The sequence below is a fragment of the Nannospalax galili genome, unplaced genomic scaffold (assembly GCF_000622305.1).
Source record: "Nannospalax galili isolate Female #2095 unplaced genomic scaffold, S.galili_v1.0 scaffold128, whole genome shotgun sequence".
In the NCBI taxonomy this organism is placed as follows: Eukaryota; Metazoa; Chordata; class Mammalia; order Rodentia; family Spalacidae; genus Nannospalax; species Nannospalax galili.
Window position 1 is genome coordinate 4,895,287 of NW_008360322.1, and position 24,994 is coordinate 4,920,280.

The following is a 24,994-nucleotide window of genomic DNA, read 5'->3' on the forward strand; positions in this document are numbered from 1 at the left end:
TACTTCTTTTGAAAAACTTCAAAGATACGGAACTTCAAGCTGGATATTACTAGTATTAAATTACTTGCAGGCAAACAAAAAAGAAAATGTTCATTATTAAGACCTAACATTCTTAAACTTTGCCCTTTAAAAAATTCATTGTTCAAGGCTCCAGTTTAAATTAAAATATGTCTAATACTTAAAAATATTTTAATATTAAAGCAAAAGGTCACTTTCAAATCTATAACCAGATTTCAAGAATATCCTATATCCTAGGCTTAATAGTCTTGTCCTTAAAAAACAAAACAAAACCAGTATCAGAATAGCTAGTTGACAGGTATAATTCTAGACACCAACTACAATAATAAATAATGGCTAATTTTTTTTTCTTTAGCATAAAATGAAGTGATTAAGAATCCTGGCCCGAGAGGCTGGAGAGATGGCTCAGCGGCTAAGAGCACTGTTGCTCTTCTAGAGAACATAGTTTGGTTCTCAGCAACCATATGGTGTTGAACAACTTTCTGTAACTCCAGTTCCAGGGAATCCAACATCCTCTTCTGACCTCCATGGGCACTATACACACTTACATACACACAGACAGAAAAGTCACATACATAAATAAAATTATAAAATAAAAAAAAAAAGCCTGATCCTAGATGGGCATGGTGGTGTATACCTTTAATCCAGCACTCAGGAGGCAGAGGCAGGTGATCTCTATGAGTTCGAGGACAGCCTGGTCTGCATAGTGAATTCCAGATCAGCCAGTGCTACACAGTGAGACCCTGTCTCAAACCAACCAACCAACCAACTAACCAACAGAATCTTGGACACAAGTAATATTTCTTGGCCTACCCTGATTTGTAAGATATGGAAACTAACAGTATCTCTATCTCTTAGGGCTACTAAAAGGTTAAATAAAATACATACCAAATAAGATTTTGTATTAATATAATATTCTAAAGAATGACAAACAGAGTATGTGTCACATGATATTTAGTCAATGAGGGACTGCATATGAGATGGTGGTCCCTAAGACCCTGTCTCCAGGTGATGCATCATTTCAGTTTGTGAAGCATACTCTGATGCTCATACAAAAACAAAAGCACCTAATAATGCATTTCTCAAAATGTCCCATACTTAAGTGATGTGACTATGTGTAGATATATAAATCCTTATAACCAAATACAAAATCAAAAACTAGTGATAGCACACATATTAGCCCTCTGCTAGGGAGACAGCTCAGTTGGTAAAGTGCTTGCTGTGCAATCATGAGGACCTCCGTTCACCCCCACCCCCACCCAGAAATCACATAAAAAGCTCGACACAGTGTCACATCCTTATAAATCCAGCGCTGGGGAGGTAGAAACAGGCAGATCACTGAGACTTACTGGCCAGCCAGCCTAGCTTAAGACCAGTGAGACCCGGTCTCAAAATACCAAGCTGGATCATGACTGAAGCATGAGACTCAAGGTTCTCCCTTAGCATCCACATGTGCATGCACCTGTACACAGAGAAACAGAAACCTCCTACAACTGCCACCTCAATAGAGTGCTTCAAGTATACTGTGCCATGAAATGGGCTTATACCTTAGTTCTTTCATACTATGTGACAGACATATTGCTTACTTTAAGAAGAATGGAACAAAAGCAACACTGGCATTGAAGTAAATTAAACCCAAACTTTATTAATTTTCAGAGAATAGAATACTCTATGACAGATTTTTCTGCATGGAAAGTCAGTGATATTTTGAGCAAAGTAACTACAATGCTAGTGTTCTACTTTGATTGTTGGTGCTGTGATGAAACACTAACCAAAATCAACTTGGGGAGGAAAGGATTCATTTCATCTTAAAACTTCCAAGCCACAGTTCATTAATGAGGGAAGCCAAGTCAAAAACTCAAGCAGGGCAGGAACCTGAAGACAGAATGAAAGCAGAGACCATGGAAGAATGCTGCTGGCTGGCTTGCTCTGCTACGATTCTTATGTAGCCTAGGCCCATCTGTATAGGGATGGTACCATCCAGTGAGCTAGGCCCTTCTAGATCAATCACCAATTAAGAAAATGCCCCACAGACATGGCTATAGGCCAGACGGAAAAAATGCCTCAACTGAGCTTCCTCTTCCCAAGTGACTCTAGTTTGTGTCAAGTTAACAGAAAGTAACCAGAACAACTAAGCTTAAAAAAATTCTGGGGCTGGAGAGATGGCTCAGTGGTTAACAGCACTGGGTGCTCTTGCAGAGGACCTGGGTTTGAATCCCAGCACACATATGGTGGCTAACGACCATCTGTAACTCCAGTTCTAGGGGGTCCAACACCCTCTTCTGACCTCTACAGGCACTGTGCTACATGGGTGCACTTATATACATGCAGATACAATGTTCATACACATAAAAAATAAAAATGAAAAAAAAAAAACTATTTTGGATAATTTTTAAAATGCTAAGGGGGGCTGGACAGATGGCTTAGCGGTTAAGGGCAATGGCTGCTCTTGCAGAAGACCCAGGTTTGGCTCCCAGCACCCACATGCCAGCTAACAATCATCTGTAACTTCAGTTCCAGGGGATCTGATGCCCTCTTCTGGCCTCCATGGGCACCAGGCACACATGTAGTACACTTATACATATGCAGGCCAGACACTCATACATATAAACTAAAAATAAATAAAAATATAAAAAAAAGTTAAGGGCCAGCATGATGGCTGAATAAGGCATTTGCTGCCAAAGCTGATGAATCAAGTTTGATCTCTGGAAATTTGGTGGATGGAAAGAACTGACTTCTAAAAGTTGTCCTCCAACCTCAGCATGTGCACCATGACACGTGTCGCCCCCCCCCAATTAAATGTAAAATAATTTAAAAAAACGGATCAGACTACAAAGTAAATCTCAAATTCATTTCAAGATCCATTGACTCTTCTGATAAAGGACATAAATGTCACCAATAAAGGGAATAAATGGGCACAACAAAAGCAAAGTGTAGCTTCATATGAATTTCTGTACTTGTACTCATGGTTGCCTAGGAACTACTGTGGCCTTTTGTACACAAACAATCATTATTGTTTTCATACCAACTGTTCCGAGGCCACAAGTTTAAGGAACTTTTTGATGAAGTCAATGAGTCCTTGGATGGTTCGAGTTCGTTCTACTGCCCACTTCTTCGTTTTCATTATTGGGGTGTCTCCCACGGCCTTTAGCAGGATGTCAACTAGAAAAGAAAAAACCTTACTGACAAGTATATCAGAGCATCCAGTGAGACTGATATGAAATGGTTCAGAAAACTAAGTCTTTAACCTGAGTATTTTACACAATATTATTCTGAAGCTATGTCAAGGATGTAAAAATAATGGAAAGTTTTTTCACTGCCTTTCCCCATTGATCCTACAAGGTTCTCTCCATGGGATTGATCTTTAGGATGCATTTAACACAAGTAATTTCAAAGACAAGGAAGAGAACTGCATCATGATATTAAATAATCCTTCTGTTGATAAAAACAGCAATGTAATATAGCCTCATGCATGTCTTACCTACCAAACTAGCAAAAATAGAATCGTGTAGACAGCACTACTGTTGGTGCTGTAACACGGCAGTCCTTCTAGATCACAGGACAGCAGCACACATCCAATACATGAACACAGACTTTGACTCAACAATACAATACTTCTTAGATGCGGTGGCCCTGTCACTTGTTAAGTCTTCATAAAAGCTTTGTCATTTCCAGGCTAGTCTCTCCATTTGTAAGGGTAATAGGACCTATCTCAGAGGGCTGTTGTGAGGGTTAATTTAATATATGCTCATAACAGTATCAAGTCCACAATGCATACTAATTGAACCTTAAGATTATTAAGTAGGTATTTAAAAACACGTTATAAAAGAACATTTAGGCTGGGTGTGGTGGCACAGGTCCTTAATCCCAGCACTCGGGAGGCAGAGGCAGTCTGATCTCTGTAAGAATGAGGCCAGCTTGGTCTCTACAGAGTGAGTTCCAGGCCACCTGGGGCTGCAGGACGCCCCGCCTCAGAAAAACAAAAAGGCAAATTGGTAAAATATGCTAAATGGAGTGCATATAACCACAACTTCCTTAAGAAAGCCTCACAAAAACATATTCATATAATTTCAGTATACCCACCAAAATGTTACTTCTTAGTAATGTCATTAAAGGCAATTATTACTTATTAGTCATGCTTTTTGTAACTACCAAGCTTCATACTAAACTTTTTTTTTTTTGTCTTTTTGAGACAGGATCTCCTTGTAGCCCCAGCTGTCTTGGAACTCACCATGTAGACCAGGCTGGCCTCGAACTCACAAAGATACGTCTGCCTCTGTCTCCCAAGTGCTGGGATTAAAGGCATGCGCCACCACGCCCGGCTCATACTAAACATTTTAATGTAGAAAAACCATTAGTCGGGTGTGGTGGTGCACGCCTGTAGTTCCAGCAAGTAAATTCCCATGACAACACAGCGGTTGAGGACAGCTAGTTCAAGCAATGCAACACCCACCAAAATCTGCGCTCCGTTAATCGCCCCCACCCCCAAATAAACCTAAAAGGCAATGCAATGCCTATGCCTTTGGTTTTCCCTTAGCATTCTTCGTGTTGGCTAAAATTCCAGTTATGTGGCCTATAGAGTGAATTCATACTCAGACGGAGGAGCCAAGTCCTAGTGAACTCGTCAGTATGCTTGAACTCTAACTCAAGCTTTGCCTCTGGCCATTCCTATCGCCTTAAATTATTATTCCAATAATTAGCTCCTGTGTACCTGGAGCTACCGAGATGCCACTCGGTTCCCACCTTCCAAGTGCACCCACCACCTGGATCACCAAGGTACTCAAAAGGCGCCAAAATCGCAAAGTACAATTGCTCAGCGAAAGTGCAAGTCTGATACGCACCCTCCTGTAAATTTTGCTTCTTTATTGACCACTGTCCCTAGAGATGCAATTAAGCCTCCCGCTTCCACCCACAAACTACTCTCAAAATTACTTTTTTTCTTAGTGTCACCGGGAGGTTCCTCCGACCCCGGCGAAACTGCGGCTGAAGACGGGGGCTCTGGGGTGGCTGTTTCCGGAGAGACCTCCGAAGGGCCTTCGCCGGCCTCAGCCGCAGAAGGAGGGAACTGCAGCACAGCCCCAGGTTCCTCCGCCATCTTGGTCACTGAGAGCAGAGAACGGAAGTGACGTAAACTGCGTGTAGGGGGCGGGTCTTGCACTCCGGAACGTCGCAAAGCACGCCCCGGGCGGGGGAATTCCAAGCCAATATTGACTTTGGGGTGGACGGAGAGCCATCCACATCGATTCTGAGCTGGAATTCCAGAGTGAGAGGACTAAGAAGTTTCGTCTTATTGCAGCGACCTTCGTGGAGGCCGTCCCTGGGGAGACTCCGGGCACCTCCAAGCGCGCACGCACCCCTCGGGCCCTTACTCGGGCCCGGCGACGCTTCCGCTTCCCTGCGAGCCTGCCCCGCCCAGGTCCCGCCCCTAGGCCCCGCCCCCATGGCGGGAGCGCGCGCGCGCGCGTGCGGGAGGGGGCGGGTAGGGAAGCTGCGCCGGCAAGCTCTGGAGGCGAGGCTCGCGCGCCCGCCCCCGCCCTGGCCCCAGCGCCCACCCGGTCGGCCCGGCCCAGCCATGATCAAGGCCATTCTCATCTTCAACAACCACGGGAAGCCGCGGCTCTCCAAGTTCTACCAGCCTTACGTGAGTATGCAGCCGCCGCTTAGTCGCCGGCGCGGGGCAGCGCCCAGCGGCTTCCTCACGACGACCCTCGGGCGCCTCGGCCCTCCTCGCGCCCGGCCGCCTGGCGCCGCGGGCTGTCAGCCTCGGGCGCTGGGAGCCGCCTCTGTTCCCCGCCGGGCTAGGCGGTTTCTCCGTGCGCCGGCGAGGCCCTTGATGCTGCCCACCCGCCCTGCAGCTGGCAGCCGGAACCCGCGGCCAGCCTGTCCTCCCCACCTCCGCCCAGCCCTGGCAGGTGGACTTTCTTCTGTCGCCCGTGGACAGATGGGCCACTGTATCCGCCCTAATCCTCCCAGGGCGCTGCAACTTTGGCTTCCTGCAAGCTCTGCCCAGCCTGTCCAGTGTGTTTCCTTACGGAAGCGTCTGAAGCCCAGTGTGACTTCCAGGTGTCTCTCTGTGGAGAGAAATAAGTGGGGACTGACATCTTTAGCGGTTTTAACCTGCCGTCTGTATTTACAAGCAACTGGCTGATCATTAGAACAGTGGTTCTGTACCTCAAAGTTAGGATTTCAATCTGGTTTGACTTTTTTTTTTTTTTAACGTAAGGGTATTTGTCCGACTTTTTAGTTTTTCTTTTACTTGTAAGAAATGGTATTTGTGAAAGTTCTCTTTTAGAACTATGAATATTGTTTAATATTGCCAAAGGCAGGTGACGTTAAGGTAGCAAGGATAACTTCCGAATGATTGAGAAGGGGTTATAGGTTGCCATTCCTTACCTGAGGGCCAAACTCACGCTAGGTAAAACGTTGATTGAGCCGTCATTGGTTGGATGAAGGTGGACTATATAACTATTGTATTGGGACATTTCGCTTATAGCCAGAAATGAACTTTCAATTTAGTATTGAAACTGTGCCAAGACTAACACTTTATGCACATAGTCCCAGATGGAAATTATTCCTGCCATTAAAAATGAAATGTGAAAATGTCATTTTGCCTAAAGTGATAATGCAGTCTGTGGAGGTGTTGGTTGAAGTGAGAAATCTTGAGCTGCTTCTTCACTTCCTTTAAGGTGCTTTGCTTTTGCTAATGATAAAGAACATTTGCACGACTCCTGTGTGGTTTTTACTTTAGCTTAAATGCTAATGTTCTATTTAAAAATTCTAGATCATTCTTTAGTACAGAACTAAACTCTAACTGTTCCTTGTAAGTGGAAACAATGCTGTTAACTCTACATTGTTATCTGCTTGCCTAAAATGTGTCTTTGTTGAATCTCAACCATTTCGCAGTGCCATCCATTTGTAGTACAGAAAAAGTATGTTCCAATTGTGAAATAAAATTGAAAAGATTTTTTTTCTCCGTGTCTAAATTTAGTGATTAGTCTGGCCTGGTGTGCAGGCCTGTAATCTCAGCTACTCAGAAATCTGAGGCAGGAGGATTGACAGTTCAGGGCTACTGGGTTCAAGCCCAGCCTGTACAATTTAGTGAGATCCTGTCTTTATGTGAAAAGTAAAGGAGGGCTGGGGATGTAGCTCAGTGAGGAGAGCTTGCTTAGCATCCACAGGGCCCTGGGTTCAATCCCCAGTACTGTAAAATTGTTACTAAACATTATTCAAAATAATAGGTTCCTTAACATCAGGGTAATCATTCCTGTAGAATTTAACCATATGAAATATGAATTTAACTTGGAAATCTAGAACTCCATCTTCCTATAGCCCAACAGTGGGGTAGAAATACGTTTCATCTTAACTTTCTAGGTAGCAGTGAAGGAGGCAATTGGCAGCAGTTTGTGGCAGTTTGGGCCACTGTGTGAGCGAGGGTGCTGCTGTGCATGGAGCTAGAAGATATTTGAGGAATCAGTCTATGACTATATAGAGTAGTATGCTGAAAGCTGTTTCTGTGTATTAAGCTTTATGAATTGGATTTTGCCAACTATGAATTAATTTGCTTTTCAGAAATAATTTAAAGTAATTCCTGTATTTGCTTCCTCCACTAGATTATAACCTCTGTGAGGGTACATATTTTTCTTTCATTCTATCAGTCAGTTTGTCAGCAGATATTTACTTCATGTCTACTATGTAAGTACTGTTAGATGCACAAACATCTACCTTCTGCTCTTGTGGAAGGGCATAGACACAGCCAATAAATTCACTGTATATGTCAACTATTAATAGTAATAGTGTAGAAGAAATAAAGCAAGGCAAAATAGGGAGTTTTAGAATTACAATTTAAAATACTCCAGCCAGTTAAGTACTTACCAGAAGGTAACATTTAAAGAGTCTTGAAGGTGGTAAGAAAGACAACCTTGGCAGTCACTTGGGGGAAAGGGCATTCCAGGCAGAGGAAACAGCAGGCTCATAGCTCTGAGGCCAGGGTTTGGGGAATGACCATCTAGAACAGACATAACAAGTGGGGACTTTGATGTGTTTGTGTGACTCCAATATTGGAGTGCAGTCTTTTCTCATTTCCTGAAATGCCCTTCCCTTATCGTATGTCTAACAGCCACTCTTTGTTCTCTACCCAGCTCAGACATCATGTACATGTGTATATATTTTTGGAAGGAATTTACCTTGTTGCTGCTCTTGCCTTTGGATTTTATTTTTTAGCCTTAATATGTGTCCTACTTAGCTTTCTATTGCTGTGATAAAATACCAACCAAAACCATCTTGGTGAGGAAAGGGTTTATTTGGCTTACTTGTCTGATCTCAGTCCATCTTGAGTGAAGTCAGGGTGAGAATCTAGAGTCAGGAACTAATTTGGAGCACACTGCTTACTGGCTTGCTCCTCTGGCTTGTTCAGTTTCCTGTATAACTCAGGACCACCTGCCCAGGGGGTGGCACCACCCACAGTGGGTTGGGCATTTTTTTGTCACTCTGCAATCAAGAAAATGCCTCACAGATATGTCCACAAGTCAGTCTGATAGAGGAACTTCCCCAATCAAGATTCCCTCTTGCCAGGAGTGTCAAGCTGACAACTGAAGCTGTTTGGCACATTATGGTATAGTATTTTGTTTCACAGAATATAATTCTTTGGGGCATCTTATAGAAATTTTAAAGAAAGATTTAATTTAAGCATATTTGTATCATCCTCAGCAGTCAACATTGAATCTTGAAATGTAAAGATTCATTTATTTTTATGTATGTGTGCCTGCATATGCCTTTGTGGACCTTTTTTTTTTTTTGCAGGTGCCTGCAGAAGAGGGCATCAGATCCATTGGAATGGGAGTTATTGGCAGTTGCTAGCTGCCTGATGTGGGTGCTGAGAACTGTACTCTGGTCCTCTGCAAGAGCAGCAAGCTCTCTTAACTGAAGAGCCATCTTGTCAGCCCCTGTAATAAAATCTTAATGTCTTTGTTAAATGCATTCCTTTGGAATCTAGCTTTGGGGTAGAATTGGATTTTAATTGTTCTGTTGAATTTCCTTCCCACTCTTAAAATTTAGTTCTTAATTAAGCAGAGATTTTTAAGAATCCATGTCCTTATGTACAAAAGTAATGATAAGATAGCTTTTATTAACTGTTCTTGGGTTAAGTTGAAAGAAATCTCTAACATATATGCATCAGGGCTGTCAAGATAGCTTAGCACTTAATGCCAAGCCTGGATCTGAGTACAACCCCCAGAACCCACATGGTAGAAAGAAAGAATTGACTACCAGAAAATTGTTCTCTGACCTGTACATACTTTGGCCCATGTGCCCCCCCCATATACAAATAAATAAATTATAAAAAAATTAATTTCAAAAAGAATATATATCCAGTAAGACTGACAGTTTCTAATTAAATTAAATTAAGCATTATTTAGTGATATGACTAGGCCAACACTTCTGAACCCTGGCAGGATGCTGAGGCTTGAGTTAAACAATAATGGTTTAATACTAACAGTTTGAAAATTGCTTAACCTTTTTGTCAGCAAGTTTCCACTATTACAGTGGGGTTTCACCATTCTTTTATCCTACCTAGGAATCCTTCCTCAGGTTGTAACAATGTATGTCATCTCTACCCCTTTGTAGTACAGGTGTTCACTTTGTGCTATAATAGCTTTGGTTTTACCTCCAAGCTGTTGCCACTTGCCGGACATATGAAGCAACATGTCTGCTTGGCTCATCTGCTCAAGTTGGGCTTTAAGACTTCATGGATGGACTCTTTTGCTTTTGCCTGCCATATCCTTGAGCTTGTCATTGCAGAAGTTCAGATTTTTTTTTTTTTCCGTCTCTTTAAATTGCTTAGCGGCACACACCTTTTATCCCAGTACTTGGGAGGCAGAGCCACATGGATCTCTGTGAGTTCAAGGCCAGCCTGGTCTACATAGTGAGTTCCAGGACAGCTACAGAAACTTGGCAGTAGTAACCTTTAGGCTCTTAATAGTTACATAGCAATATTTATATAGCACTGAGACATATAAATCAGATATATTTTTACAAAGCTATTAAACAAGAAAGCAGCATCAAACCCTCCTTGGGCTCTGATTTCTGTGTTATTGGAAGACCGTAATATATCCTTTAGTGAGTCATTATAATAAAGTAGAAATAAGGTCTTTTATATGAGCTGTCTTACTTTCCACAGATACCAAAGATTGTGCGTATATGCATGTACACACAAACTGTACACATATCAAGTGCAAGCACATAGGCATCTGCACCCATGCATAACATGCATACACACCCAATATGTACATATACATACACACAAATACATTAATCCATGTTAATGAATGACATGAATAATTTGCATAGTTTTTCTTTGTGTCTTTCTCTGGTTTTCTTCCAGTGTGGGGAATTGAACCTTGGTGGGCCATTGTGAATGCTGTACTGGTACTCTACCACTGAGCTACAATCCCAGACCTTGGGTTTCTCAGGCAGGGTCTCACTCTCTAGTTGAGGCTGGTCTGGAACTTATGATCCACCTGCCTCTGCCTCCACAGTGCTGGCTTTACAGGCGTGCATGCCCAGCTTACTGTGTCTTTATCACAAAATTGAAGTCATATATGTAGTCTGAGCATATCCAGGCCCTTTCTTGTATTGATTCCATGGGGAAATCTTGCTAATTTTTGTTGGAGCCACAAGTTGATTCTTTCTTACTGTTAGTATTTGGAGCCTTTGTACTAATGGATTATGAATTTCTTCACTGCTGCTGCTAATCCAAGGCACTTGATTGCAGATCGTTAAGAGGCTACAGTCTCCTTCCAGCTTTTCATTAGAAAACTTTCACATTAGGATTAATTGAAGCTATTCTTCTTTTGGGGCATTCTACCTCATCAGCCTTCCCCTTTCCAAATATTTTTGCCTGCAATCTTTACTGAAGGAGTGAACAACTCTTAGAAGGGTTTTGTGGTATAAGAGGAATAAAAGACATTTCTAACTAACAGGTGTTTTCTAAGATTCTAAGTTGAAGGCACCTTCAGGCTGGAACCTTAGGGAGGAGTAGCAACCTTTCTAGAATCTACTAGACTGCTCTCCACTGCACTGTTCTCCCTTTCCTTGTACATATGCTACAAGTTATTTGTTGTTTGTAGGACTCTGTTCCAAGTACTAACAACATAGCAGTAAGATGTCAGGCCTTCCAATGAGTTTTCATTCTATAGGTAGGAAATAAAATATGTGAGATTATGATTGGTCTTTGAAGAGGGTGAGACAGTGGGAGGGGTCAATAGAAATGGGGTGCTGGGTTAGCGTTATCAGGGAACGCTTCTTTGAGGACCTTGCGTTGAGAAAAGAATCAGAGGAGGGAGTTCAGTGAGGCCTTGACTCTCAGTATGTAAGGGGGAGAGTGTCCCAGGAAGACACCCAACTCAGTCTTGACCATGTGCACCTGCATGCACACATAGGTGAACATACTCACACGCATAATATATGGAAATAAGACTCTAACAGTTCTTTAAGGTTTAATCATGAAAAATAGCCTTTCCTCCTTTTCCACAGCCATGATAGGGCCAGTGTTACTGAACCTGTTGGAGTGGATGTCAGGAGTGAGGGACATAGAGAGACCTGAACAGAATTCCAGTCTGACATTCCAAACCAGTGACAGTTGTGAGCTATGGAAACTGAGGCTACCAGGACTCCCTTCCTAGGATGCCCCCAGTTTCAGTCACCTCACTTAACTTTCTGGGAGGAACCCCTCTGTCTACTTCACCTTGCTATTTACTGCTGTAATTTATTGATCATAAAAATACTGCATTACAAACCTTACCTGGGTTCTGGAGAGACCCAGGGCCCCCGTTTTCTTGGTGGTTCGTGTGCTGTTGAGTTGGAATTGGAAGCAGGATCAGTGTCCTGCTCTATGCACTTCCAGAGCTGGGAGGGATGCAAGATAATCACTCTGTACTGGTCATCACATTTGCCATTTAGCATATTGGATTTACTTCTCTGAAGTTTGGCTACATTCAGGTTGGAGCTGAAGCCTCAATATTATAGGAGAGCGATTTACCATGACTGACTCTATTCAGAAGCTTGCAGTCTTCGTGGACACGATGAGAAATTGTTGTTTTATGGTCTTGAAATTAAAAGCATGATTGAAAACAAACAAAAAAAGACTTGCCTTTAATTGTGGTTTGGTTTGGTTTTGGTTTTGGTTTTGGTTTTTTGAGACAGGGTCTCTCTGTATCCCCACCTGGCCTGGAATACATTCTGTAGACCAGACTTGCCTCAGTCTTACAGAGATCCACATGCCTCTGCTTCCCATCTTGGGCTTAAAGGCGTGCACCACCACACCCAGCTCTAATTGTAGATTTTTTTAAATGTAATTATAATGTGGTTAGAGAATACAATTTTTCTGAAACCAGTCCTTTACTTTTTGTTACTCATCCCTTTAATTTTCTTATAGCATAATTAATTGGTTAATTATATTTTTCTTTGACAAAAAGTATAACCGGGCCATTTTCCAACTCCACGTAGTGAAGAGTTGCCTTGAACATTCAGCTCTCCTGCTTTGGCCTCCCATGTGCTTGCATTACAGGCATGTGCTATCATACCTGGTAATAAATATTTTTTTTGTTATCTATGATATATGTCATTGAACAATGTTTCGTTTTGCTTAATTTTGATTATTTATGTGGATGAGATAGTTATATATCATGGTACTGTTTGCTTTTTCTACTCCTGCTATGACTGAATTGTGCCTGCCCAAAACTTCTATGTTGGAGCTCCAGTTCCCAAAGGAATGGTATCTGGAGATGGGAACTGATTGGGTTTACATGAGGACACGAGACTGGGACCCTCTTACGGGATTAGCCTTCATAAAAATAGACACTGGAGAGCTTGCTTCTGCCCTTTCTTTTGCCTTCTGAGGGCCCGGTGAGAAAGGAGCTCATCCGTGGAATATGAAGAGCCTCCTGCCAGAAATGACCTAGGGCTAGCATCTTGATCTTGGGCTTCTAGCTTCCAAAACCCTCACAAAATAAGTCTTATTACTTAAGCCACCCAGTCTATGGTATTTTGGCATGGCAGATTGAGTTAGGACACATTTTTTCACATTCAGATTTTTTTATATAATTATTTTATTTTATGTGTAGGAGTGTATTGTTTGCATGTAAGTAAGTGCACCTATGTCATGCACTGCCCACAGAGGTCAGAAGAGAGTGTTGGATCCCCTGGAATTAGAGTTACAGATGGTTGTTAGCCACCATGTAGGTGCTGGGAATCGAACCCCGGATCCTCTGCAAGAGCATGAAGTTTCTGTTCATGCATTTGCTTATTTTTTAACCTCTCAGCCATCTCTCAAGCCCCCTTACATTAAGATTTTTGCAAATCATACATATTTAAAAGTAAGAATATATCAATTTATCCATTCTGTGAATGGAGGCTATTTTGATTTTTAACTTTTTTGATGTTCTTTTGTAAACATTTTCCTATTGCACACGTTGAGAGTTTATTAATATATGGCATGGCGATATTCAGTTGTGTTTGAATAGACCTTAGGAGGGAAAGTGCTTGTTTATGAACTTACTCCCCACTGGTGGACCAGGGATTTCTTTGCATCTTTGTGCATATGGCACACCTGTACTAGTGTAGTGCTGTGGAGCTTTATCGAGGCAGTTTTAACTGAATTGCTGTTATGTTTAGCATCTTTGCATTGTTTATGAATCATCATATTTCCTTTCTTGTGAAGTTTCTGTTCATGCTTTTGGCTCATTTTTTAATGACATGTTTGGGAAGCCAATTCTTTTTTTTACTGGGATATGAATTGCTTAGTAAATATTTACTGAACCAATTTTTGGTTTTAGGTCCTATTTATATAAAAATGAATAAGATGGACTCCTAACCTCAGTCTGTATTTAATGAAGGTTAACTTTAACTGCCAACTTCAAGCTCTCTGTATTCCTCCTTTTATGTATCCATTAGCTTCCATGAATTAGTTCTAACTTTTGTTCCCTACTTGTTTAGTCATTGGTAAAGCAGGGATCTTTGCTTGTTGGTATCTACTTCCCTTTTTCACTGGTGTGTGTGTTTCTCATTAACTTTTGAAAGGCAGAAATAAGTTGCTTTTATTGTAGTGGTAAATATATAACGTGTTGATTTTTTATTCCCCCGTTTCATCAAAAAATTTTGAATTTTGCTCCTGCAACTCAAATCTATGCTCCAAGGACCCCCCTCCCTTTGATTTATTTTCCAGATTGAAAATACTATCTTTTATTTTCAAAAATTCTTAAAACGCTATTAAACCTATAGCCTTGATCATAATGCACATGAATTGTCCTTTCTCAGAGTGAAGATACACAGCAGCAGATCATCAGGGAGACATTCCACTTGGTGTCTAAGAGAGATGAAAATGTTTGTAATTTCCTAGAAGGAGGATTGTAAGTAAAGCATTTCTTTCTTGAATATTTCTAATTTTGACTATATGATTTAAGTGTATACTACTCAATCAGCTTATGAAAATTCCACATTATGATTACTTGAATTAGGTAAATTAACTGCTACCAATATGAGTTATAACTTTTTTTTTTTTCCTGAGATGGGGTCTCCATGTAGCCCTAGCTGGCCTGTTACTCACTATGTAGACCAGGCTGACCTTGAACTCACAGAGATCTACCTGCCTCTGCCTCCCAAGTGCTGGGATTAAAGGCATGCACCACTACTGCTAGTTACAGCATTTTTTAAAGATATGCAATCTAAGATTTATTTAAAATTTTTTTTAATTTTATGTGTATAAGTGTTATGCCTGCTTGTGTATAAGTGCACCCATGCCATGCAGTGCCCGTGGAGTTCAGAAAAAGGCAGTTCCAGATCCCCTGGAACTGGAGTTACAGATGGTTTTTAGCCATCATGTGGGTGCTGGGAACTGAACCTGGGCCTTCTGTAAGAACAGCCAGTGCTCTTAACCACTGAGCAATCTCTCCAGTTCCCTTCTTAAGATTTTACAGGGTTTTTTGGGTTTTTTTTCGGGGGGGGGGTTGTCTCTTTGAGACAGGGTCTCCCTGTAGCCCTATCTGGCCTGGAACTTGCTATGTAGACCAGGCTGACCCCAAACTCTCAAGGTCCACCTGCCTCTGCCACCCAAGTGCTGGGATTAAAGGTATGTGGCACCATGCCTGGTATAGGCATTTATATTTTTATATAAAGCTAATATTCATCTAGTAAAATTCAATTATTAAAAGAAAATATGGAATGTTAAATGACTCTTCCTCTTTTGACCTTAGTCCTTCTCCTGGTTTCATGAGTATCCTTCTAAAAAATTTATTTTATTTTTACTGACAGATAAAAGTGTAAGCTTAAAATATTTTACTGACAAAATCATATTTTGTGTTTATTGGTATGTTGCTCATTTCTGCTTAATATTTTGAAAAGCTTTGCCTGTAAACATATCTGAAGAGAGAGCTCTGAGAGTAAAGGCACTGGCCACCAGGTGGATAACCTGAGTTTGATCCCTGGGACCCATGTGGTAGAGAGAACTGACTCTTGCAAATTGTCCTCTGACACACATACACACACACACACACACACACACACACACACACACACAAATGTACAAATAAACAAATGTAATAAAAATTTTAAAATGGCCTAGAGCAACCTCATTCTTTTTAACAGGTATATATTCCTTGGGGTAGATGCTCAGAAAAATTCAAATTTTTTTTTTATTATAAACAAAGCTAAAGTCTGGTTTTGAAATGTATTTCTTCATCTGTGCATCCGTTCATCCATCCCTAGTACAGATTAGAATTCAGCTACTAGAGTTTTTTTAATTAAAAAGAAAAGCCTTGTAGTTAGCTTGCAGAATATCCAAGTATTGTAAATACTTCTCTCTGTTTTTTTTCTTTTCTTCTATTGCAGTGTTGGGGAGCAAACACTGCAAACATGCGAGACAAGGGCCTTACTGCTAATCTACATCCCCAGCACTAAGAAAATACTTTTAAATTGGTGGATTTTATTGAAACCAATTTGCTTTCAAATGTTTTCATTAAATATTTCCTCCCCTAATTATGTAATTTATACATTTAATAAGGTATTTCCTCATTGAGATTTCAAAGTAGACATTAGTCAAATCTCATGAATAATTAGATTAATGAGAGAAAACTGGAATTTTCTGTATTTTAATATGATACATATTGCAAGAAAATAGTTGGAATAACAGAATTCATTTTCATCTGACCATAAGTAATTTCTTGTCATGTGGAAAGTTTACTTGCATTTTTAAAAGGTTATATTGGTACTGGAAAGATGGCCCAGTAGTTAAGAGCACTGGCTGCTCTTGCAGAGGACTTGGGTTCAGTTCCTAGCACCCATATGGCAGCTAACAACCACCAGTAACTCCAGTTCCAGGAGATCCAATGCCCTCTTCTGAGCTCAGCAGGCATTGCACACATACATGCATGCAGGCAAAGCACACAGAATAAAAATAAATAAAAATTTTAGAAAGGTTATATCATGCTGTACTTAAATATATATTGCATACTTAGAATTTGTACATTTTGCTTCTGTTTTTAAGTTTTGCTTGTATTTAATTCTCTTAAACTTCTGTAGGAGCTTAGTTGTCTTTGCTGTAACTCACTTCCTCTTACCTTCTTACCTTATATCACAGGCAACCTCTCTCCTGGCATAGTGCATTATACATAGTAGCTCTGTGAGACCCAGACTGATTTAAGTAGGGTACTCTTTGACTAGAGATTGTAACTTGAAATTGTGATTGTTTTCTAACCTTATAAAATATAGAGAGCCAGTATTGCACTAGAGATGAGGCTAATATCCAGCCTAGTCCTGGTTTTCAGCCTAGTGAGCTTGTTTCCAAGAACTCAGATTCTTGGAACTCAGTCTTCTCCTCCAAAATGAAGTAAGTATTAGGTTTAAGAAAACCTAAAAATTGAGATTTCCAAGTTTCTGAGCTGTTAGAGTTTCTTGTCCTCTTCTATACAAGAGTTTGTATCAGTATTAGACTAGCTTAAAGATGAAATTATGTTTTCATAGCAAAGTATATGCTTGCCATGCAGATTGTCAGTTTGTTAGTATTAATGACCACTCTAACATGGGTTTCAGAAACCTGGTCTTCTTTCAGAGCAAACCAAAAAAACAAAAAAACAAAAAAAAACAAAAAAACCCAATATGAAATTGCTGATTGCAGATGAAGTAGAATCTGCTGGTTTTGCTCCTTTTGTCCTTTAAGGGAAGAATTATAAGTGTAGTCATAATCATAATATCAGAATGTTTAAAGTATACATATGAATTTTTAAATTAAAATATTTTTATATAAAAAAAAATCCTTTCCTGGAAAAGTATCTAGCATAATGGGAATTCTTCATCCTTTCCAAAGGTCATTTCTGTTCTCATTCTCAGTAGACACAGACATAGTATATACTTAGAGTAGCTGTAAGAATAGAATTTATAAGTTTAGTGTTATATTTACTGAATAAAATAAATGCCATACCCTATATTGTTTTTGAATGTTCAGTTCGTTTTGATTATATATAGCCTTGGTTTTAAATTATGCTGGTGTGGAGATTGTTTTGTGAGAAGGTGAATTTGTTATTGTAAGCTTGACTTTGATACGGCTAAATTATATTTGGGGAAATAGGTCTGGTACAATTCCTAAATTATTATTTTTAAAATGCTCAATTTCAATCAGTATGAATAAAGTGTCTGATGAAAAAATTTTGTATTCATTAGCCCAGTTTTCTTGCATTTATACTTCAGAACAATGTTTTTGGAGAAGATCTTGATGGTAAATCTATTTAAAACTTAAGAAATATTATTCTGTTTTTTTTCTAGTTGATAATCATTCTTAAGCTGTCTGTCTTACTGTGGCCTATGGAGTTAAATCTTGTAAGCACTTACACATGTCCTGTGATCAAATTCCTACCTCTTTCTTTGAACTCATTGCTTACTAATCTATTCTACTGGCCTTATCTTTCTTCCTTGAAAGTTTGTACTTTGTCTTGATGAAATGACCCTTTTTAGCCATTGTTATCTTACCCTGAAATGCTGTTCTCTGCATTTTTCATGGCTAGCTCCTGTCATTAGATTTTAGCTTAAATGTTACTCTTCCTCAGTAGCCAGTCTGAAGTGGTAAATCCAAGGATATCACATGGACCTGTTTTGGTTCTCGGTGTGACACCTTCACCTACCTAGTGACCTTCTTGTTTGTCTCTTTACTCACTAGCAGTGCTTGACACACAGTACTTACTCAGTGTTATCATTTAATGAATAAACTAACCAAAATTAAGGACTGGCTTCTTTTCTCGACATGTCTGAAGAAAGCAGCTGTCTTAATTTAGTTTCTGTAATAAGTTCATTTGAATGCTATGCCATTAAATGCTACCTTTTGTTTTATAAAAGGTTTTATTTAAACAAATGCCATGTTGCTTGAGCTAATGAAATGTTTCACGTTTTGTTTTCTGTGCAATTTTAATTAATTTTGTTTTGTCATTTAGATTAATTGGAGGATCTGACAACAAACTGATTTATAGGCATTATGCAACGCTCTATTTTGTCTTCTGTGTGGACTCCTCAGAAAGTGAACTTGGCATTTTAGATCTAATTCAAGTAAGTTAAGAGTTGCATCTTAGTTTTCAACAAGATTTGCAATTATGTTTTTAAAAACTTATATGATTAAAATTTCTAAAATGATATTTTGTTTGATAAGATTTAAATGTCCCCCCCCCTTTTTTTTTGGTCTTTTTGAGACAGGGTCTCCCTGTAGCCCCAGCTGGCCTGGAACTCACCATGTAGACCAGGCAAAGCATTAAAAAAAAAGTGATTGTAACAAACAATTATATTGGGTTAAGATTAGCAAGGGAATACACTGAATTTATGTTTTCCTTTCTGGAGAGTGGAAAAACAGATGAGTATCAGTACATTGTAATCTGGAGAAAGCAACATGTAAAAAGAAGTTTTCTTTGTCAAATAAGTCACATTTTTTAAGTCATCAGGAAGGAAGATTGCCTTGAGTTTAGTGTTATAGAATAAATGGGAAATTACCATTCAGAAAACTTAATAAATTCTGAGTGACTACGCTTAGAAATATTTAGAAGTGGTGAGACTAAAGCTTTAGATATTAAAAATTGTTAATAAGGTACACATAGAAGGGTAAAGTCAAATTTACTTCTAGGAGGCCTGCACTGCACATGCTCTCTGTTCCCAGGCCCTCTGTGAGGTGGCTGCAACCTTCTGTCCCCACACTGTCCTTATGACCAATAAAACTGACACACTGTATTCAGGTTTCCTTACAGAGTTTATGATGACTGAGAGGGGTACTACTTAGAAAGGCATGCACCCTTGGCTTTTTTCAGGAGGGAGTTACTTACAAAGGCATGCAGCCATGGGGTTTCTTTCTCTACATCTCAGCTGAGCCGCTGCTGCTGCTCTGCCGGCCCAAGATGGCGGAATGCCTCTCTCCCCTTCCTTGACTTCCTCCTTGTCTGTCCTTAGACCCTTCCCCTCATGCAATTGAAGCTGACTGACTGGGTAGTCGGGTTGACTGTCCCTCCGTTTCTGTGGAGTCTCTTAGGGTTCAGACAGACATCCAGCTGTTGCTAGTTTTTTTTTTTGAGGACATACCTATCCAACACTAAGTGATAAATGGAGTTGTTAATACACTACTTTATGCTTAAATTTGTAATTCTCCTTATAACCAGAATATATAACGAACTCAAAAAACAGAGAATCAAGACAAGAAGCAACCCAATTAAAAGATGGGCTAAAGTGCTTATAAAAATATTTTTATTTCTTAAATGAATGTTTTGCCTACATGTATGTAAATGCACTCATGTTGTACAGAGACCAGAATAGGGTTCCCTGGAACTGGATGGAGTTAAGGACAGTTGTTAGCCATCATGTGGGTGCTGGGAACCAAACCTAGGTTCTCTGCAAAAGCATTGAATGTATTAACTGCTGAGCCATCTCTTCTCCAGCCTCTTAAATCTGTAATTCTTTTTTTGGGAGTTTTTTTGAGGTAGGGTCTCCCTGTAGCCCCAGCTGGCCTAGAACTCACTAGTAGACCAGGCTGGCCTTGAACTCAAAAGGATCCACCTGCCTCTGCCTCCCAAGTGCTGGGATCAAAGGCATGCATGCCTGGCAACTATGTACTTCTTCTATTTTTTTCATATTTAATTTATTATTTTTATTTTATGTGTATGAGTATATTGCCTGCATGTATATGAGTGTACCTGTGTCGTGCAGTGCCTTGGAGGTCAGAAGAGGGCTTTGGACTCCCCTGGAACTGGAGTTAAGGATGGTTCGTAGCTGCCATGTGGGTGCTGGAAATCGAACCTGGGTCCTCTGCAAGAGCAGTCCATGCTCTTAACCACTGAGCCATCTCTCCAGCCTCAATATGTACTTCTTAAACTGGGTTTTGAGTAGTTGGCAGTTATCGGTTACATGAAACCACAAAATAATCATAAATATTCTCAGTGTATCTGTCCTCTCTTCCCCTCTTTTGCTTTCTTCCTCCATTAGTGGTGGTGAGGAAGTGATAATTTTAGACTAAACATGTAGGATAGACTATAAATTAAAAATGATATTTAAACCTCTAAGCAGAGACTTCAAAGAAATTTTGAGCTTGAGGTGAATACAACTCAAGGTTTTATTGGCTATGTGTTCATTTCACTCCTGAGGGGACTTGAGAAGCAGCTTTGTTTTTCCAAAAGCTTTTCTGGAAAAGAAAGAGGAGATAATTTTTGCTTCTGTATGACTTGGTAACAGTTAAGGATTGAATAGGATTATATATTGGATTGTCTTCTTTGTTCTCTGTTGCATTTATTTATTCCATATGAGGGATAATCTATTATAGTTTTATTCTAAAACTTTATATTTCTATAGAAAGAAATTTAATATGTTAAATATAGTCAGTGAAGTGTTTGTGTGTAGATAATAATGAAAGGAGTCACAGAATTGAGAGGGAGTTGGGGTAGGAGGAGTTGGGAAGAGAGCTATGGGAATACTGTGAATACAGTACTTGTGTGAAATTCTCAGAATAAAAAATGTGTATTAAAAATATTTTATTTATTTCTATTTTGTGTGTATGAGTATGTTGCTCAGACTGTATGTAAGTGCACCTTTGTCATGCAATGCCCACGGAGGTCAGAAGAGGGCATCGGATCCCCTTGTAGCTAGAGTTAACAGATGGTTGTTAGCTACCATGTGGTTGCTGGGAACTGAACCTGGGCCCTCTGCTAGAGCAGACAGTGTTCTTAACTGCTGAGCCATCTCTCCAGCCCCCCAAAAAATGTATACTAAAAAAAAAATAGCAGTGAGTTTCCTGTTTCTGTGTTGTCTATATCTGAAGAGAATGGTTGACATGTCCTGCTTTACAAAGCCCTGTTTTGTTCTTACCTGAATTTGCCATCCAGTAGAGTTAGTAGACCTAAAACAGTAGAAAGTTTATTTAAAATTCAGTCTGCTTTATTGAAAATAAATACAATTTAGATTGACAAAGACGCATGTGGATTTTCTTAGAGGTAAGTCAGAAATATTTTGTACTCATGTGCTGTGATTGTTGATGTTATGGCTCATAGTAATGTTATGTCTCAAAAATTAGTTAGATGAGGAACTGTCAAAGAACGAATATTGGACATCATATCTGAAGTAAATTCTGTCTTGTGCTTATGGAAAATGAAAACTGTCCTCGGTGTTTACCATTTTTTTTGCTTTAGTGCTCAACCATTAGTAACTTTTATAGTGGTGGGGTTTGATTTTTTTATTTTGTCCTTGTGTGAGTGATTAAACCCAGGGCCTTACATTGCTAAGCATGACCCTTACATGCTCCATCTGATAAATTGTTTTGATATTAGATAACATGTAGAAAAGAGTTTCTGGAAAATTGTATCATTTTTCTCATTTAAAATTAGGCTACAGGGGCTGGAGAGATAGTTCAGTGGTTAAGAGTGCTTGCTGCTTGTTTTAGTTTGTTTCTTCATTGCTATGATAAAACACTCTGACCACTACTAACTTGGGGAGGAAAGGGTTTATTTGTCTTACATCTCCCAGGTCACAGTTCATCAGGGAGCCCAAGGTAGGAACCCAGGGCAGGAACCTGGAGGCAGGAGCTAGAGCACAGGCCATGGAGGATCACTGCTTACTGACTTGCTCCCCTGGCCCCTGCTCAGCCTGCTTTCTTATACAACACAGCCCCACCTTCCCAGGGGTGGCACCACCTACATCACTCAACAATCAAGAAGATGCCCCATGGATATGGCCATAGGCCAGTCCAATGAAGGCAATTTCCCAGTTGAGGCTCCCTCAACCCAGGTGAGTCAAGTTGACATTAAAGCTATCCAGCACACCACTGTTCTAGAAGACCAGCGTCCAGTTCCCAGCACCCATATCTAATGACTTACAATCACCTATAACTCCAGCTTTAGCAGTTCTGACATTCTCTACTAGCCTTTTCAACAGACAACCATACATACTCAAATAAAAATAAATCCTAATTTTTAAAAAAGGCTAGAGCTATTTTTACAGGACCTTTGATGTTATGGCATGCTGACATGCTGACCTACTATGTTAGAAAAAATGAAAAGTTCTGTAGTTTATCTAATAGGTAAGTAAGTCTGTTACTGCTGTGCTGGAAGTTCAGTAATTGGTGTTTTTCCCGTTGACAGTTCGTTAGTTGCTTAAGTGGGAGTACTTGGTTAAACTGTGTGTGATGGCACACACCTTTAATCCCAAACACTTGGGGTTAAAGCCAGGAGATCTCTGTGAGTTCAAGGCCAACCTGGAGTATACAGTGAGACCCTAACTCAAAAACAAAACAGAAAAACATTGGTTGAGTGAATGAACAAAGATGAACTGAGTAGCTCATTGCTTTGCTTCTGTTTCGTTAGACAGCTCTTTAGAGCTTATTTATAACTGATTTTCTTGTTTTGTTCATCTTCTGGTTGTGAAAATGTAACTCTAATAGGATTAAAAAAAAGTGGCAATAAAAGTGGAAAATTAGAAACCAACAAGAGTCAAGGTCAAAACCTCTTGGAAGAGAATCAAGAAGAACACCAGCGTGCTGCTCCTCCCTCCACCAGCAGACCCACTTGAAGGAGCTCTGTTGTTGCTCCATCTGTGATGTTTGCTTTGGAGGAAAGGAAGGTGTCCTGGGTCAGTTGAGGAACAAAAGCAAGGGACAGGAAAAAGAAAAAAATTAGCTTATGTCTTAGTAAACGTGCTTATAATTTTGATATTTTAAGTGTTTAAAAGGATACTATTCAAGTAATTGGAAATACACATTTGATACAGAGATTCAGTATTTGAAGTATGAATGTGTTCCCAAATTTGACTTTACATGTTGTATAAAATCTGAAAGAAGCATTTTAATTCTGTGTGGAATTTATGCTTATATATCACTCAGTTGAATAATAGCTCTACTTACATGTTTTTTAAAAATTTCTCAAAGTTTAATAAAATCGTTTTGTAATCCTGATACTGTACTATTTTGGTGTTGTGCTGGTTAGTTTTTGCAATTTCTCAAAGACACATCTGGGAAGAGGGAACCTCAACTGAGGCATTTTCTCCTTCAGATTGACCTGTGGGGACATTTTTTTGTTTGCTGGTTGATGTAGGAAGGCCCAGCCCATTTTGGGTGGTGCCACCCCTGGGCAGGTGGGCCTGGGCTGTATAAGAAAAGTAACTGAGTAGGCCAGGGGAAGCAAGCCAGTAAGCAGCATTCCTTATGGTCTCTGCTTCAGTTCCTGCCTCCAGGCACCTGTCTTGAGCTCCCTACCTGGTTTCACTCAGTGATGGATACAACCTGGGAGTTGTGAGATGAAATAAACCCTTTTCCTCCCGTAGTTCGGTTATGGTATTTATCACAGGGACAGAGAGCAAACTAGGATAGGTGTGCTGACTGAGCAAATTTAATAGCTAGCTTTTTAGAAGAGTGTTTTCTGTTGTGGCGTGTCTACATTGGAAATGTTAAAATATTTACACAGTAAGAATAAAGGTTCATTAAATATTAATGCTGGGTTGTTTCAGTTATTTATAAGCAGTTATTTATCCTCAGAGCATTATGCCACACTGATAATGGAAAATTCCAAATTACTTTGGTTTTGTGTACTACATGTCACAGTTATCACAGCATTGATCTTGATCTGGTTTGTTTATAATAAAATTCAGAACTAACAGCTAAACCTTTCTTAGGGTTAGAAAGAACTTAACCATGTGTTTAACTTAAAGTTTCATGTGTAATATTGGTCATTATTACAATACTGTTAGACTAGCTTTTGTGAGATTATTTTACTATTTGTAGGTGCTGTGCTAAGTCAGCATACGAGTGATTGAATTATTTGCTCTTTATAGACCTGGAATTTGCCGTAAAGTGTCTTGTTTCAAACATGCTGCTTATAGGTCTCATGAGATTGTTTGGAAAATCAGTGAATTAAAAGCAGCATGCTGTCAACTTTAATTTTCCACATCTACAAAATGGGGCTAATAATACCAAGTAGGTATGAACATTGGAAAGGCATATTATATGATGTGTATGACTTTTTAATTAACATTTTCATTAAAGCATTATATTTATAAGAAAGAAATATAAAGGTTTGCTTAATTAGTATACAAACCAAAATTGATAATTCCTTTTTCTCAGTTTTAGAAACATACATCTTTTCCCTTATATGTTGTATAATGGATTGGGATGCATTTAACAAGGTGACACATTTATGTGATGAAAAGTAGACTTGGGGCTGGAGAGATGGTTCAGCAGTTAAGACTGTGTACTGCTCTTGGAGGGGACTAGAGTTATGTTTCCAGCACTCACATCAAGCTGCCTACAATTACCTGTAACTCCAGCTTGTGCCCTCTTCTGACCTTTGTGGGCATTGTACTCATATTCACACACATACACAATTAAAAATAAGTATCTAGGTGCTGACAGATGGCCCAATGGTTAAGAGCACTGGCTGCTATGCAGAGGACTTAGGTTTGGTTCTCAGCACCCACATAACAGCTAATA

At 39.8% G+C, this 24,994-nt stretch overlaps 2 protein-coding genes across 4 annotated transcripts in view; one reads left to right on the forward strand and one right to left on the reverse strand.

The window, feature by feature from the left end:
- The window catches only part of Atg12 (autophagy related 12), a 9,938-nt gene extending 4,792 nt beyond the window's left edge, over positions 1-5,146 (reverse strand). The window contains exons 1-2 of one of the 2 annotated variants that reach the window (XM_008825271.2): positions 4,951-5,141; positions 3,044-3,180 (exon numbers count right to left, since the gene is read on the reverse strand). In XM_008825271.2, the coding sequence (XP_008823493.1) occupies positions 3,044-3,180; positions 4,951-5,113 (300 nt within the window). In that variant the 5' untranslated portion in view covers positions 5,114-5,141. Of the gene's footprint in view, positions 1-3,043; positions 3,181-4,950 lie in introns of both variants that reach the window. The other variant, XM_017796140.2, reaches the window with a different exon arrangement.
- Positions 5,147-5,455: 309 nt separating this feature from the next.
- Positions 5,456-24,994, forward strand: part of Ap3s1 (adaptor related protein complex 3 subunit sigma 1) — a 38,400-nt gene continuing 18,861 nt past the window's right edge. The window contains exons 1-3 of one of the 2 annotated variants that reach the window (XM_029559749.1): positions 5,456-5,659; positions 14,329-14,420; positions 18,489-18,600. In XM_029559749.1, the coding sequence (XP_029415609.1) occupies positions 5,459-5,659; positions 14,329-14,420; positions 18,489-18,600 (405 nt within the window). In that variant the 5' untranslated portion in view covers positions 5,456-5,458. The remainder of the gene's footprint in view (positions 5,660-14,328; positions 14,421-18,488; positions 18,601-24,994) is intronic. The other variant, XM_008825273.2, reaches the window with a different exon arrangement.